This window comes from Marmota flaviventris, chromosome 17 (genome assembly GCF_047511675.1).
Source record: "Marmota flaviventris isolate mMarFla1 chromosome 17, mMarFla1.hap1, whole genome shotgun sequence".
NCBI classification, from domain to species: domain Eukaryota; kingdom Metazoa; phylum Chordata; class Mammalia; order Rodentia; family Sciuridae; genus Marmota; species Marmota flaviventris.
Genome location: NC_092514.1, coordinates 24,942,212 through 24,957,142, shown reverse-complemented (window position 1 = coordinate 24,957,142; position 14,931 = coordinate 24,942,212). Strand labels below are relative to the sequence as shown.

General features: G+C 46.9%; 2 protein-coding genes and 1 non-coding gene across 3 annotated transcripts; all 3 read right to left on the bottom strand.

The window, feature by feature from the left end:
* Positions 1–4,853: 4,853 nt before the first annotated feature.
* On the bottom strand, positions 4,854–13,054 carry Kcnab3 (potassium voltage-gated channel subfamily A regulatory beta subunit 3). The gene is made up of 14 exons (XM_027946936.2): positions 12,021–13,054; positions 10,740–10,783; positions 10,615–10,652; positions 10,302–10,381; positions 8,015–8,059; positions 7,886–7,930; positions 7,658–7,701; positions 7,396–7,482; positions 7,041–7,126; positions 6,774–6,894; positions 6,595–6,689; positions 6,390–6,510; positions 6,129–6,217; positions 4,854–5,851 (listed from the first exon to the last, which is right to left on the bottom strand). The coding sequence occupies exons 1-14, from the start codon at positions 12,743–12,745 to the stop codon at positions 5,774–5,776; spliced, it is 1,698 nt and encodes a 565-aa protein (XP_027802737.2). The 5' UTR covers positions 12,746–13,054; the 3' UTR covers positions 4,854–5,773.
* LOC114101814 (small nucleolar RNA SNORA54) lies at positions 8,836–8,954 on the bottom strand. Its single transcript, XR_003584404.1, has one exon. It is a non-coding gene; the product is annotated as a small nucleolar RNA SNORA54 (small nucleolar RNA).
* A 113-nt stretch (positions 13,055–13,167) lies between the features above and the next one.
* On the bottom strand, positions 13,168–14,749 carry Trappc1 (trafficking protein particle complex subunit 1). The gene is made up of 4 exons (XM_027946776.2): positions 14,515–14,749; positions 14,288–14,358; positions 13,829–13,967; positions 13,168–13,529 (listed from the first exon to the last, which is right to left on the bottom strand). The coding sequence occupies exons 1-4, from the start codon at positions 14,611–14,613 to the stop codon at positions 13,401–13,403; spliced, it is 438 nt and encodes a 145-aa protein (XP_027802577.1). The 5' UTR covers positions 14,614–14,749; the 3' UTR covers positions 13,168–13,400.
* Positions 14,750–14,931: the final 182 nt, after the last annotated feature.

The window sequence follows — 14,931 nt, the reverse complement described above, 5'->3', positions numbered from 1 at the left end:
CTACCTCCCAGGTTCTCTTGGAGAGAGTAATAACTCAGCCTCTAAACAACTGGCTTGAGTACAAACCCTAACCTCCACCAGCATTTGCAGCACTTTGAGCAAGTTACTTAATCTCTCTGGGCCTTGATTTCTTTGTCTACAAAATGTGGATAACAATGGTGAGGACTGAAAAGTTTGTGTAAATAGGGGCTTAAAATGGTGCTTATTGCATAGTAAATACCAAGTATTAGCTATTTATTTATTTTTTGCCTTGAGGATTGAATCCAGGGACACTTTATCACAGAGCCCCATCCCCAGCCCTTTTTATATTTTTATTTTGAGATAGGGTCTTGCTCAGTTGATTAGGTCCTCACTAAGTTGCTGAGGCTGGCCTTGAACTTGTGATCTTCCTGCTTCAACCTCCCAAGTTGCTGGGATTACAGGCTATGCTACTGACATTAGCTATTATTATTGTCATCGTGTGCTCCCTACCTATATTCACTTCTCAATACCAGATATTTTCAACATGCATCTTATATTTGGTTAATACAAGATAGGCTTCTTTCCACCCAGGGTATTTATTGGCTTATTACAATGTAGAGCTGGTTTTATTTTTTCATTAAGTTGTTTAAACCTAGAAGACAGTCTTGTGAGGAGGTATACCATTATTTTTGAGCAAACATTTCAGAACTTTGGAGTTTTTTGTCTTCATGGTCACTTGGAACCTGTCTACTTATTCCATCTACTTATGCTATCGTAATTCAAAACGTTTTGGAACTACCCTTTGAAAAGGTGTGCCTCACGTTTTTAAATATCTTCAACTGGTGATAAATCTTAGCCTTTTTTTCATTTTAGTTTCTTGTATTTTTTTATTTGTTCTTTTAGTTATACATGACAGAATGTATTTTAACATTTCATACATAAATGGAGTATAACTTCCCATTCTTGTGGTTGTACATGGTGTGGAGTTACACTGTTCATGTATTGATCTATGAACATGGGAAAATTATGTCTCATTCTACTGTCTTTCCCATTCTCATCCCCTCTCCCTTCCCCCCATTTCCCCTGTCCAATCTGGTGAACCTCCACTCCTCCCTCCCCCCAGATCTTTAGGTAGATTTTATTATATAAATGTTCCCCATTTTTTTGACAGCCAACAGACCAAGCTCCAGATTTATGTATCCCATTGCTAGCTCCACAGCCTTTCTTGTTTATCTTTAATTCAGACTGATAGCTAGGTGTGGTGGCCTGTAAACCTAGAGACCTGGGAGACTGGGATGAGAGGTCACAAGTCTAAGGTCAGTTTCATCAACTTAATAAGACCCTGTCTCAAAATTAAAAGGACTTAGAGGGCACGGTGGTGCACGCCTATAATCCCAGTGGCTGGGGAAGCTGAAGCAGGAGAATTGCAAGTTCAAAGCCAGCCTCAGCAAAAGCGAGGCACTCTAAATAAATACAAAATAGGGCTGGTGATGTGGCTCAATCCCCGGTACCAAAAATAAAAAATTAAAAGGACTGAGGATTTAGCTCAGTGGTAGAGTGCCTCTGGGTTCAATCACCATACCAAAAATCAAACAACAAACAAAAAACAAAGTAATTATCTCCCTAATCAATCTAGTACTTCTAGTGTTTCCCAACCCTTCCTTGACCCAACACAAAAAACCAAGGTGTAACCCTTGACACCTCCTTTTCCCTTACCTTCTTTTATTGACCCATTTCCAAGCTTGGGTCATTTTGCTGCTTAAATTCATCTCTCTAATCCATTTACTTATTAATTGCCACCTCCTGCCCACCATGTAATTTAACATATTATATATACATGGAGTATAATTTCCCATTTTTGTGGTTGTACGTGGTATAGAGTTACACTGTTCATCTATGAACATAGGAAAATTATGTCTGATTCATTCTACCGTCTTTCCCATTCCCATCCCATACCATCATCTCTTGCTTAGACCTTAGCAAAAACCACCTAATCAGTCTATCCATAAGCACTCCAGCCTCTGTAGGCTTTTAGATATTTACAAATGTCAGACTCAATCAGGTCCTATCACATAGTCCTTCCATTCCTGTTTAAAATCTTTTAATGTGATAGTTTAATGTCCCCCATTTCCTTTGCAACACAGCTTTGCTGCTTCTCTATCAAAAATTGGGGTCTATTTCCTTATACCTTGAATCTGGGCTGGCTTTGTGATCAGCCTTAACTAATAGGATGTGGCAGAAGTGATATGTATATTCTGGGTCTAGTCTTTCAGAGGTCTTGCAGCTTATGTCTTTGTCTCCTTGGAGGCTGCACTGAGACCATGCAAGGAAGTAAGGCTAGACCACTGGTGGATGAGGCCACGTGGAGGAGAACAGAGGTGCCCCAACCAAGAGTCAGTGCTAACTATGAGACGAGCTAATGAGTCCATCTTGGAATTCTGCTGTTAACCAGCCAGTTGAACACAGCCTCATGAACAAACTCAGGTGAAAACAGAAAGGAACTCCCAGGTAACCCACAGAATCATGGAAAAAAATAACTTTTTAAGCCACTAAATTTTGGAGTGATTTGTTGTGTGTCAAAAGCTAACTGATATAAAGGTTTTCCTGCTGTCCTTAGGATAAAGATATTCTAAAGCGCTCTGTAATGCTGTGTGTTCCGACTCCACCCATGCCTCACATTTTTCTCCTTGGCTCTGGAAACCTTTGACTTGTGTTATGGTTTCAATCTTAAATGTCACCCAAAGAAAGGCTCATGTGTTGAAGGGCTTGGTCCTCAGCTGGAGGTGCTATCAGGGTACAACCTTTAGAGGTGGGGCCTTATAACAGGAAGTTAGGGTCACTGGGGCATTGAAGGGGATATTGGGACCTGGACCCTTCCTTTTCCTCTGCTTCCTGACCACCATGAGATGAGAGTTTCCTCTCCAGTATGCTTCTATCATGATATTTTGCCTCACCATAGGTCCAAAAGCAAGGGGCCAAGTGACCATGAACTGAAAAGTCTGAAACCGTGAGCCAAAATATTTTTCCTCCCTTTAAGTTGTTTAATCAGGCATTTTGTCAAAGCAACGAAAAGCTAACACAGCTTGCAAGTTCCCTTCTTCAAAAGGCCTTTGTGTATGCTATTCCCCTCATCCCTCCCCTCTTTTCCCCCTCTGGACTTTGGACAACTGAAGTTTGTATTTGGTTGGTGGTCATTTGATTGTTTCTCTCTCCCATCAGTAAACTGCACAACGATTGTTCTGAGTCTGGTTTTGTTCACCACTATATCCCTGTGCCATACTATAGCAGAACTCAATAAACAAATACTTGTTAAATTCATGAATAAGGTGGATGAGAAATATAGCTAATGTTTATATACATAGGAGGTATGACAGTAAAGGAAGGTTTTTTATTTTGGGTGTCCCCCCCCCAAGGGACTTCTAAACTGCCTCTGAAGGCAATTCTAAGAGGAGTTTTAAAATGTATTCAGCAATGGGGTAGGCAACATTACAAGAAATGCATAACTCTCCAAGAGAACTATTTAAGGAGAATACTATTTTGAATTGATAAATTCTTGTGTGTTTGTTACAGAAGAACTAATCATAGTTTAGTCATACATTTTACTTCTTTGTTTCCTCCACAGTCTTCCAAAATGAGTGGGAGATGATAGGGGTGGATGTAAGTATTAATTAGTTGATCTTGTTGGTTGCTAATCCAGTAAATGGCATGCTCCTGGGTTCTCTCTTTTGGAAATAGGTTTTACTCTGTGCTCCCAGCTTCAGGATCAAGGCAGGATGAAGGAGGATAGAAGGGAGATGGTGAGGTTGTATTTAAGGAAGGCAGATCTCATCCTCCTCTGCCTTGTGATCTTTGAGGGTTGTAACTTTCCACCCACTTTCTGTCTCCAGGAAATCAGAGTCCTTTGGGGAAGAAAATAGGAGCAGTATCTGACATCACACCATTTGATTCTGCTTTTCTTTTACCCTCACATCACTGGTTTTCTTTCTTTCTTTCCTTTTAAAATGATAACTCTTCCATAATCCCAGCAGCTCAGGAGACTGAGGCAGAAAGATCTCAAGTTCAAGGTCAACCTTAGCAATTTAGAAAGACCCTGTCTCAAAAAATAAAAATGACTGGAGATGTAATTCACTGGTAAAGCACTCCTGAGATCAATACACAGTACAAAGACACACAAATACACCCCACACACACACTTCTTTCCCTCTCTCTGCACTTGACCTCTCTTCTACTAAATCTTTTTTTTTTTTTTTGAGGGGTGGGGGGTACCAGGGATTGAATTTAGGGTTGCCACATCCCCAGCCCAATTTTGTATTTTATTAAAGATAGGGTCTCACTGGGTTGCTTAGCTCCTCCTCATTGCTAAGGCTGGCTTTGAACTCAAGATCCTTCTGTCTTAGCCTCCTGAGCTGCTGGGATTACAGATGTGCGCCACCGCTGTAGGGCTCTTCTTCTAAATCTTGAAGCCTCTACTTCAGAACAGTCTTTTACTTAGCAATGAGAAAACTACTCTTATAGTTCTTTAGATGTGTGGGTACGGGGTGAGAGAGAAAGAAGTACAAGTCAAGTAAGAAGTATAACTAATAAAACTTTAAAAACACAAAAAGATCAAGAGTGTCAGGCAGCTGACTTTCATTCTGGATGAATGACCAACCAGAGGAGCAACAAAACTAGGAAGCCAGATCACTAGGCGCTAAAAAAGGAAGGGAAAAGACCCATGCCTGGGGTACCTAGAGCCTAAGTCCTTCATTAGCAGTGACCAGGAGCCCCGTGCCTGCGTCATTGAGCTGAATGAAGAGAAAACTGGTGCTGAGAGTTTTCTAATGACGGGGCAAGAGGACCATGTAATGTGAGGCTAAAACCTTACCCTCCATCCCCTGCAATTTCAGACGCTGTGAGGATCAAGCTGAAATTTTATTTACAGTTCCCTGGGAAATCTTACAGAAGACGGGCTATCATTATTGCTTTAGGGTTATTGCAGGAGGAAGACTGCAGTCCTCTAATGGCAGATAGGAAGTCCAGCTCAAGGCTCAAAAATTTGTTCCCAGGTCTTTGTCAGCCCCATTTCTCTGCCCAAAGACTATCATTAATGCAAAAGCACCACTCAGCTTTGTTTTCCAAGAGCCACCTGGGCAATTTTGGCCAGATCACACTGTACATCTGCAATCAAATTTCCCTCTGCTTTTGCCGGTGCTGTCACTGTTTTCCCCACTCTGGCCCCTCGCTGCAAGAACAAGGTATTACAGTAGTTCTAGATTGAAGTCTTGCACCTCCGAGCTGGGAGGTAGAGTTCTGGTTTCCCAGAGATTTTCATTTTCTTCCAGCCAGGACCAGCCTGGCTGCCTTCGTGTGGAATATCGTAAAACCACATTTCCTATGTCCCAGATAACATTATAACTCACTTATTAGGTCCTTACCCCTTGATGACATTTCAAGGGTCACTTTTGAGGTACTCTGCATGTTCTTGCATCTGCCGTGTTTTTTCTGGGCCCCCGGCACAAGGGAGAAGAGAGAAAGGAGCCAGACCAAACGGCAGAGAGTGTACGCCCATAGCTCATGCCCAGGATTAGGAAGAAGGCCTAAAAAGGACGCAGCACGGGGTGGGCGGATTACTTTTTCTCTCAAGCCCCACTGCGGAAGGATATGGCTTTGTTCATGCGCATCGCTACTCAAGCCAGAATTTGTAGTGGGCGGGGCTACCCTGGTTCTGGCCGCTCGGTGGAGGGATACGGGGGAGGGGTGAAGGGGCGGCTGCGGAGATGCGATTCTTGGGCGGGTGCAGCGGAACAGGTTGAGTCTCTGCGCTCCCCAGGGACTATTTCTTGGAATGTGATTTGTTCCCCAGGAGCCCGTCTATCTCCATCACCATCTGCGGTGTAAGCTGGCTCAGCACCTGGAGGAGAATGGGGTGGTGGACGAGGCCGTACATCTCGGGTATTGAGGAAAGTCAAGAGGTTCAGAGACCCAAGGAAGCACCAGAGTAGGGACTATTAGCAAAAAGCAAGTCACAGCTGTGACCCTGCCGCACTTTGTCATCTTGGACCTCTCACCTGCAAAGTGAGGACTTTGTAGTGGCTAACCTCATTGGACTATTCTGGGTTGGACAGTGTAGCTTTGACTCCTGGGGAAGGGGACAGAGATGAACCTTGCCACTTAGTCTCCAAACTCACCTGTAGTGAGCCCAGGTGTTCCATCAGCTGCTCTTCACTGGACACCCCCAGCAAAACCGAGCTGACACCCTCACTGCGGAGACACCAGGCTGGAGCCAGAGGAGGAAAAAACAAAAACAAAAGAACTGATGGGGATGAGTGAGCACACAGGTTTCAGTGGTATTTCTGAAGAAGAGGATAATTCCTAGGGACAAACCAGTCTTAGGGTAGGTTTGTGAGGTTTCAAGAGAAGACAGGGGTCCAGGACTGGCAGTGTCTCACCAATAGCAAGCTGGGCCACAGTGCAGCCCAGCTGGTGAGCAAAGGGCAGAAGGTCCATGGCTTTGGCTTGTTGTTTCTTGCCATCCTCACTCTGTACTTTGTCCTTGAGCCACTGGTAGCCCTGGAAGACAGGAGTATCAGCAAAAGACTTTACCACCACACATAGCATGCCAGATGGCCCCAGTTCCACCATCTCAGATCTCACCTTGATGCTGGCCCTGCAGGAATCTGGGAGTCGCCCATCATACTTGCTAGTAATGAGACCACAGGCCAGAGGAGACCAAGTGACTGAACCAACACCTAAGAGCAAGAGGATTGGGTATGGGAAAGGGACCTAGGCCACAAGTGAGGCTGAGTGAAAGGCAGGGATGTGGGGCTGCACACCAATCTTGTGATAGAGCTCAGGCAGCTGCATCTCCGCTTTCTCCCTCTGAAATAGGTGGTGCTCCACTTGTTCACACACCGGAGGAATCAGATTAAACTGTCTGGCCATGGAGTAGGCTTCCTGGGTGAGGTGGAGAGGACATGGGAGTCAGAACACTCTTTCCATTTTCTTCCTCACTTCCTCCTCCAGTGCAGTGGAGTCTGGAGTAGCCATGTGAAAAGTGGGAACCAGTTTTGGGATGGGGGGAGGTGGGGTCACAGACTCACCATGATTTCTGCAGCCCCCCATCGGGATGTCCCCCAATATAGGGCCAGCCCTTGGTTGATGACGTAGGTCATAGCTCGCACAATCTCTAGGCACACAGGAAAGGAAGAGCTTCACTGCTAGACCCCTAGAATCTACCAGATCTGCAGATCTCTGCCTGCCCCACCAAGACCCTCCCAGGTATCTCCATGCAGCCAAAAAGGTATATCTATTCTCCACCTCCCTCCTGTCCAAGTCCTGGAGTCTAAGCTTCTGCTGTAGAGTGTGGAAGGCCTCCTGAGCTGGGGCTAGCTTCTTGAGGGTTTAAGGAAGTGCCCAGTTTTGAAGGGCTACCAGGTTTGGGAGTGCTACTTTTACCCTCCATAGGACTGTTAGGGTCTGAGCGATTGGCGAAGACGATATCCACATATTCCAGCTGGAGGCGTTCCAGGGATCCTCGCAAGCCTTAGGTGGGGATGAGGAGAAAACGGTAAGTTCCTCAGTTTCTGTTTCCTATGAATTCTGACTACCCCACTGCCATGGCCACCTAAAGCCTCCAATTCAAAGCTTTCGAAAGTGTTCCCAACTCCTCTGATTTCTATGCCCATCCACTTGAGTTTCCCCAGTCTCGAACTCTCACCTTCAATGATGTGTTTGCGACTTAAGCCTCGTTCAGTTTCTGCCCTATAGGAGAAAGGTAAGTCAAAGAAGAGGTGTGACAAAGATAGGGGACCAGGGTTGGCCTGGAGCCATGAGGATTGCATGAGTCCTCAGAGGCAGGACAGGGACCTACAATAGCAAGTATGGGACAGCAGTCCTCACCACCCCCCATACATTTCTCCCCAGTCACAGTGGAATAGTCACTTACTGTCCTCCCCAAAAAATCTTGGTGGTGATGACATAGCTTGATCTCCTGGCAAAAGAGAAATGGGAGAAGCAAAAAGTAAAGGATGTTTGGATGATCATGTCCCAGAAACCCTCCAAAACATGGTCTCACCTCCATCCTTTGCGCTTGAGGATGTTACCTAGGGTTCTTTCAGCCCTGGAAGAAAAACAATGCAAAGACACTGATCTCTCCAAGGTGGATCAATTCTTTCCCCTCCTCCCCACCTTTTGCTCTTTTGTAAAGCAAAAAACAGAAGCCCATTTGGATTCTCAACTTCATTTTGGACTAAATAAGAGTGGCTTCTGGAGCTAGGGGTATAGTCATACAATATTCATTTATTAATTCAACAAATACCTCTTGTGTATCAACTATGGTATCAAGCCCTATTGTGGGTTGCTAAGGGGATAGAATAGGATGAGGGAACAGGAACAGACTGGTAGAATTAGGGAGAACACTGCCTTGTCTGGTTTCAACCATCTGGGTTGCCTTCCCCCTTCTCAGAACTTCCCACCATTCTAAGCTCAGTTCAGATTCTGCCTCATTCATTCTAAGCTCAGTTCAGATTCTGCCTCATTCATAGAATGTGCTCTGATGGCCACAGTCTATGGATCAGTCCTTCTTGTAATCTTCATTTGAATTGGTTACACAATTCTTTAGCATATAATTATGAGCTAACTTGTGACAACTCTTAAGTTGCTTTTTTTAAAAAAAATTATGTTTTAGTTGTAGTTGTACATAATACCTTTATTTTATTTATTTATTTTTATGTGGTGCTAAGGATCAAACACAGGGCCTTGCACATGCGAGGCGAGCGCTCTACCACTGAGTCACAACCCCAGCCCAAGTCTTAAATTGTTATGGTGAACTCTTTTTCTTTCTTTCTTTTCTTTTCTTTTTTTTTTTTTTTTTTTAACCCACAGAGCCTCATAAAACACTGACTCCAAGACCTGAAACTGAAAGCCACTGGTCAGTTATGTATTGCTGGAGATGCTGTGGCACTGGAATGGAATCTGCCAGCTACAACCAGGCCGACAGGTTATGAACAGTGCAATATGGTGAACTCTTACTGAAATGTTTTACTATTGTTTGATTTCCTGTGTTTTTTGTTGTAACCACTTAGACCATACACATTTTGTCAATGTTGTTTGTTACTGGTAAAACCCAGGGACACTTTACCACTGAGTTACATTCTCATTCTTTTTTTTTTTTTTTTTTTTTGAGACAGGGTCTTGCTAAGTTGCTGAGGCTGGCCTTGGGGATGGAACCCAGAGCTTCATGTGTGCTAGCAAATACTTTACCACTGAGCTATATATCTGGCCCACTGTGTACTTTTTTTTTTTTTTTTAATGGGAATTGAATCCAAGGGCCCATAACCACTGAGCAACATCCCCAGCCCTTTTTTTGTGTGTGTATTTTATTTAGAGACAGGGTCTCACTGAGTTGCTTAGGGCCTCACTAAGTTGCTGAGGCTAGCTTTGAACTTTCAATCCTCCTGCCATGGCCTTCAAACTGCTGGGATTACACTATGCACTTTTTGAGAGCATGTTGATTTTATACAGAATAATGCCTGCTCTGTGCTAGGCTCTGTGGAGGGATTTGGGGAAGAGCAAGACAAGTTCCATGGGGGGAAAAGCCTCGGATATAAGCAGCAAATATAGCTAGTTAAACCAGTAATTAATTGTGTCAGAAGGCAGTAAGCTTATAGGGGATGGTGACCAATTTTGGGGAGTTGGATAAAAGCTTCTTAGAGAAACTGACATTTAGGCTAAGTCTTAAAGATGAGCAGAAGTGTCTGCAAGATGGAGAAGAGGCAGAATAGGCATTCTAGGTTTTGGCTATTCCTAGTGAGAAGCCACAGGTATATTATTTGGCCTGATGAAAATACAACTTTGTAGTTCATATGTAGTTGTACATAATGATACTCAAGATATGTTTGTTGGGGTTTTGTTTATTTCTTTGTTTGTTACTGGTAAAACCCAGGGACACTTTACCACTGAGCTACATTCTCATTCATTTTTTTATTTTGAGACAGGGTCTTGCTAAGTTGCTGAGGCTGGCCTCAAACTTGGGATCCTCTTGCCTCAGCCTCCTGAATTGCTGGGATTACAGGGTTGTGCCACTGCACCCAGCTGTTAGGTTTTTTTTTTTTTTCCTTCAAGATAAAAATTTTATTTGTTAGTTTTATTTAATGTGACTTACACAGTATGCCTACTGGCCTGTAAGCTAGAGAGGGATGGATGCTGGGACTATAACTCCTATAATGCTTTGGGGGCCCATGTCCTGAAAGGCTGGACCTTAGTTTTCCCAGAAATCCCAGAGTTCTTTAGTGGGAAATAAGAAACCCTGATGTTCCCTCAGCCTTCCAAGTGTAACTTAGTTCTTTCTCCCCAGTCCTTACTTTCCTGATGCATACACTTCAGCGGTGTCAAACAGGTTTATACCATGCTCATAGGCAATTGTCAGCACATCTTCTGCTGTCTAGGAAGGTGAGAGGAAAAAGTTGAAGATCACCCATTGCCCCTCAGTAACCTCCCTTGCTGTACTCCAACCCATGGCACCTCATCCCTTATTTCAATATTCTTTCCCTTTTCTGCAGTCTCCAGCCTCAGATCCCTCCTTCCCCATGCTTGCTGTTCAAACCCCTTTCCAGGTCCCTTTTTCTGATTTCCTTACCACCACCCCACCCTGCTTCTAGGTTCCATCACTTATACCTCATCTGAGATCTGAGAACCAAATGTGACCCAGGTACCTGCAGGAGAGAAGCCAGATACATGAGAACTGTGGGAAGTGGGCCATGAAAGAATGCCCCCTTCCCTTAATTCCTGTTCTGACTCACCCAGGCCAAGACAGGACACTCGAAGACCAGACTTTCCTAGATTCCTGTAGGATACAGAAGCAGAAGGAAAGGCTGGCTCTTCCATTATGAACCTAGGTCATCAGCCCCCAGCTCCTTTCCTTCCAGACTGAGAAGCCCTCAAGGTGTCTCAGTCCAAAGAAACTAGACCCAGTAAGCCTGTGGGATTGGGCAGTACTTACCATAGCAGATTCCCTAAGAATATTATTAAAAGAACAAGTGAACAAATAAATGGCTGGATGCCTCTATTCCCTCTTATCACATTGAAGATGTGCTGTCTGGTTTGTCTTTCTTCTGGGTGAGTTCTTGCCTGTATTTGAATCATCTGTGGGATGTGTGGAGTAGGGGGTTTCAGGGAATGTGGATAGTTGTGGTGAGTACAGACCCTTCAGAGAATGGCATGCTTAGGTTGACTCCAGGATGGCAGAGGTAAACCAAGTCAAGTTCAGGTACTCAGTCCAGGGTCTCTGGCTATACCCACAAAGACATAACAGGAGACCTGGCGGGGAATGTGACATGAAAGCCTCTTCCCCTCTCCATCTCTCAGCTCCCATTGTCTTGTGGAGACTATCTCCTAACCAGTGAGCCCACTTCTCCTCCCAAGGGGTCCCATCCAGGTAGTCAGCTCAATTTCCCAATTGGGACAGACACATGGAGGGTATGAGATTACTCAGGTGACAAAGCCAGGTTAGATTAGTGACCTCTACTCACTACCAATCAGGAGCCCGTCTCTCAGTTCTCTAAGATAATGTCAAATTTAAGCCCGCCCTCCATCCAGACCAGTCCTTTATCCTGAGGACGTAAGATAATAGTCCTTACTTCCCACAGGCCCCAGTCCCCTCCCCTTCCTGACCCCTGAGAGGTCAAAAACCCAGCTCTCGGGGCTGGTGGGGGCAATATCTGGGTCAGACACTCAGAGCAGGCCAGAGTGAGAAATCGTTTCCCTCCCTCCTCTCCCCAGGACACCAACCCAAGGACACTATTGGAGGGGGGCGCAGCCTGGAGGTCCGTGCATCCACAACCTTCCTAGGGGTAAGGAGGGAAACTCAGGAGCATCCCCTGGGTTTGACAGGACTCAACCTTGCTAAACTTGATCCTGTTAGGAGTATTGATGGAGAACAAGAGAAGGACCAAGTAAGAGAGTGCCGGGGACCGGAAGGAACATTTTTACCAAAGTTTGAAAGGGTTTTGGCGGCCATCCCAAGGACGCCTCAGGGGTCCCGAACCGGGAGCAAATGGGCAGGCTGCCCGGCCACCCCATACCTGTATTTCATGCCAGTGCTTCGGCCGGTGCTTTCGCGCAGGGCCCCAGCGGGCGCTGGAGGTCGGGGAACCAGAGCGGCTCGGGCCTTAAGGCCGGACCCGCCACCCCCCGGAGGATTCCCATGCCCCCCACCGACTGGCCCTCCATTACCGCCCCCGGGACCCGGCCGGGGTCCACACAGACGGTCCTCACTGCTTCGGCTGCGAAGGTTCTGTTCGGTACACGCGATAGACACCTGCATGCCGGCTGGCCAGGGCGAGGGAGGGGGCTCTGAGGGGACAGGAGGAAGAAGCAGGGACACCCCAGCGCGGACACCTGGGGTTGTAATAGGGCGATCCCTGGGAGAGCGGGAAGGCTGAGGAGGCTGCGGCGGGAGCCGCCTGGCAGATCGGGCCCGCGGGGGCGGGCTGCTGGAGGTCGTGGGGTTTGCTGCGGGAAGGGAGAAACGCTGGGGGCTCCAGGAGTGGAGATATTCAGATACGGGGGGGAGCTGTTCAGGGAGTAGGAAATGGATGAGGGTAAGATCAAGGGCGATCCTCAGAAGGTAGGGACCCAGGGACAAAGGGTGGCGGGAGAGGGATGCCACTTTAGCCGGAACCGCAGCGGGACCTACTGGGGCTCCCAGCCGCGTCGGCAGCCAGCCCAGCTTATCAACATGCAGGCACCGCCCCCTCGTCTGCATAGAACCGCCCGCCTCCCAGCCAGACCAGGGGCACATCTGCATGAGCCCCGCCTGCTGAAGGCTCAATGACTTGATTTTTCATTGTGCTCAGAAGAGAGATCCATCCTAGGCGCGTAGTTGCCACACTTTCTGGACCCGACGCATGTCAGCCTTCCCTCTACTCAGTGGTTCTTTGTTGGGAGGAATATGTCCCCCAAGAAACATGTGACAAGGTTTGGAGACACTCTGATTGTCACGACTGGAGGTGGGGAAGGATGTACCACTACTAGTACCCTTTAGTAAAAAGGGTTGCTGCTAAAATCCTACAAAACAAAAAAGAATTTCCAGCTCAAAGTGTCAACGGGGTGGCTATTGAAAATTCCTTGGGCAAAACCTCTTTGCAGGCTTGATGGGTACAGCCGCCCTAGTTTCTGCTTTTATCTGGGGCAGGACCAGGCGGCCCACTCAAACAGACATGCTCAGGCTGCAGAAGGTGACAAAAAGTTTATTCTGGGCTTCTCATGGAGTCATATAAGGGTTAAAAACTGGAAAGAGGACGGGTTGGAGATATAGGGACTCCATTGTGAAGAGGAGGGGACGGGATGGAGGACGGGCTTTTGCTTTCGAGGAGGGTAGACGGAGGGGCTTACAGCAGGGGCCACAAGTTAGGAAGGGCCCCAGGCAGTTCAGATTCTCCTGAAGAATTAAGTAGCTCGCTTCAACCCGCTCGGGCAGAGAAGAACGGCAGAGAACGGACATAAGAGTCCAGCCGGGAGCGGAAAAGTTCACTTTGCACAGTTTGGCCCAGTGGGCATAGGGGATTCTTCACCACCAGCTCCACGTACAGCTGTGGAGAAAGACGGTGTAAAATCCTGGCTTTCTGGACATTTCTAATTTTCAACCCCAAATGTAGTATAACCTCAAGGGTGTATGAACTCACAAGGAACCAAGACTGGGAGGCAAGCCCTCCCTTAAGAGAAACTGTCTAAGGATGTCTAAGGATCTAAAGACCTCTGAGAAAACTCTTAAATTCAACAGAGGTACAACACAGTAGGATTAGGGCTGGAAACTTGAGGGATTTTGGGGGGTTTCTGTCTGTGGCTATTAAGGGGTTCTGATGAAAGGATCCCTCAAGGGGACACTGACCGCGCTGTAGATGTGGTGCAGCACATCTCGAATGGATCCCACGCCTAAGTCAGTATTCATGACAACCTTGATCCCAGTGGGCGTCTCGTAGTAATGGAGTTTGTAACGGCTAGTTTGGAAGGCCAGGAAGCCGTCCTTCCTGCAGAGATGAGGAGGGTGTTAAAGATGGCAGAAATACTTCTGATCCTTCAAAGTCGACTCCCTCTTGTTTAAGCATACAGTTTGTAGGAACCTAGTTGAGTAGACACCTCCCATCTCCACCCCTCAGTTTAGCCCCCACCTCCAACCTCTTCACCACCTCACCACTTCCCTACTCCCCTTCCTGCAAACTTCAACATTTTTGTTCTAAGCTTCTCTAATTTCTCCTCCCCGCGTTGGGAGCCAATCTCCCTTTCATTCTACAAAGTAAGCCCCTCTGCCCCAAAATTCCCAAGACTAGCCCTCCTTCTCACGGCGTACATGTCTAGCGGGGACATCTTGCTGACAAACGAACGGATAGAGAATAGCATCCCGTACATCAGCTTGTACTCCTAGAGGGAGAGGGACAGAGTTAGGTATTGGTTGTCGGAAGAGACCAGGTGGAGGTTGAGAATCAGCCGGGATTTGGAGAAGGGGGGTTGGGCTGGGACTATTGTACGATTGGAGGTGCGAGGTCACCCGGACTGCAGCCGGGGCCCTCTCATCACCTCCTCCTTGGGGATCCCCGCTTGCTTCTTGCGGTGCCACTCGCTGTAGTGCAGACACACTCCATTCCGGTCAAATAGATATAGGTTGTGGACAGTCATCGACAGGACAGGGACTGTAAACCTCGTTCTAGGACCGCTCTCACTCAGTAGGCTCGGATTCTCAGCCGCAGATCACTCCAACTACGTGGGTACTCCAACCCCGGATTCACCGGAATTGCTCTGAGAGTCGTGGTGCAGTTACTTCCGGTTTCCTAGCAGCCCCGCCCCATTGGGCGCTCTAACTGCAAACCCGGGCATTAACTCCGCCTCAACACCTTTCATCAGACCCCGCCTCCCTCCATCAACCAATCCGTGGCCGCCAGGATTGCGCACGCGCGATCAGGTTCCCAGACTTCAAATGCAGTGTGAGCCTCTGCG

Coding starts and splice junctions, on each gene's coding strand:
- Trappc1 (XM_027946776.2), bottom strand. CDS start 14,613: ATGACTGTCCACAACCTATATCTATTTGACCGGAATGGAGTGTGTCTG. Junction 13,968..14,287: donor AAGATGTCCCCGCTAGACAT/GTACGCCGTGAG, acceptor TCATCTCTGCAG/GAAGGACGGCTTCCTGGCCT. Junction 13,530..13,828: donor TGCACCACATCTACAGCGCG/GTCAGTGTCCCC, acceptor CTTTCTCCACAG/CTGTACGTGGAGCTGGTGGT.
- Kcnab3 (XM_027946936.2), bottom strand. CDS start 12,745: ATGCAGATGTGCCCCTGGTCTGGCTGGGAGGCGGGCGGTTCTATGCAG. Junction 7,931..8,014: donor CTCAAGCGCAAAGGATGGAG/GTGAGACCATGT, acceptor CTCTTTTGCCAG/GAGATCAAGCTATGTCATCA. Junction 7,127..7,395: donor CCCTAACAGTCCTATGGAGG/GTAAAAGTAGCA, acceptor CTGTGTGCCTAG/AGATTGTGCGAGCTATGACC.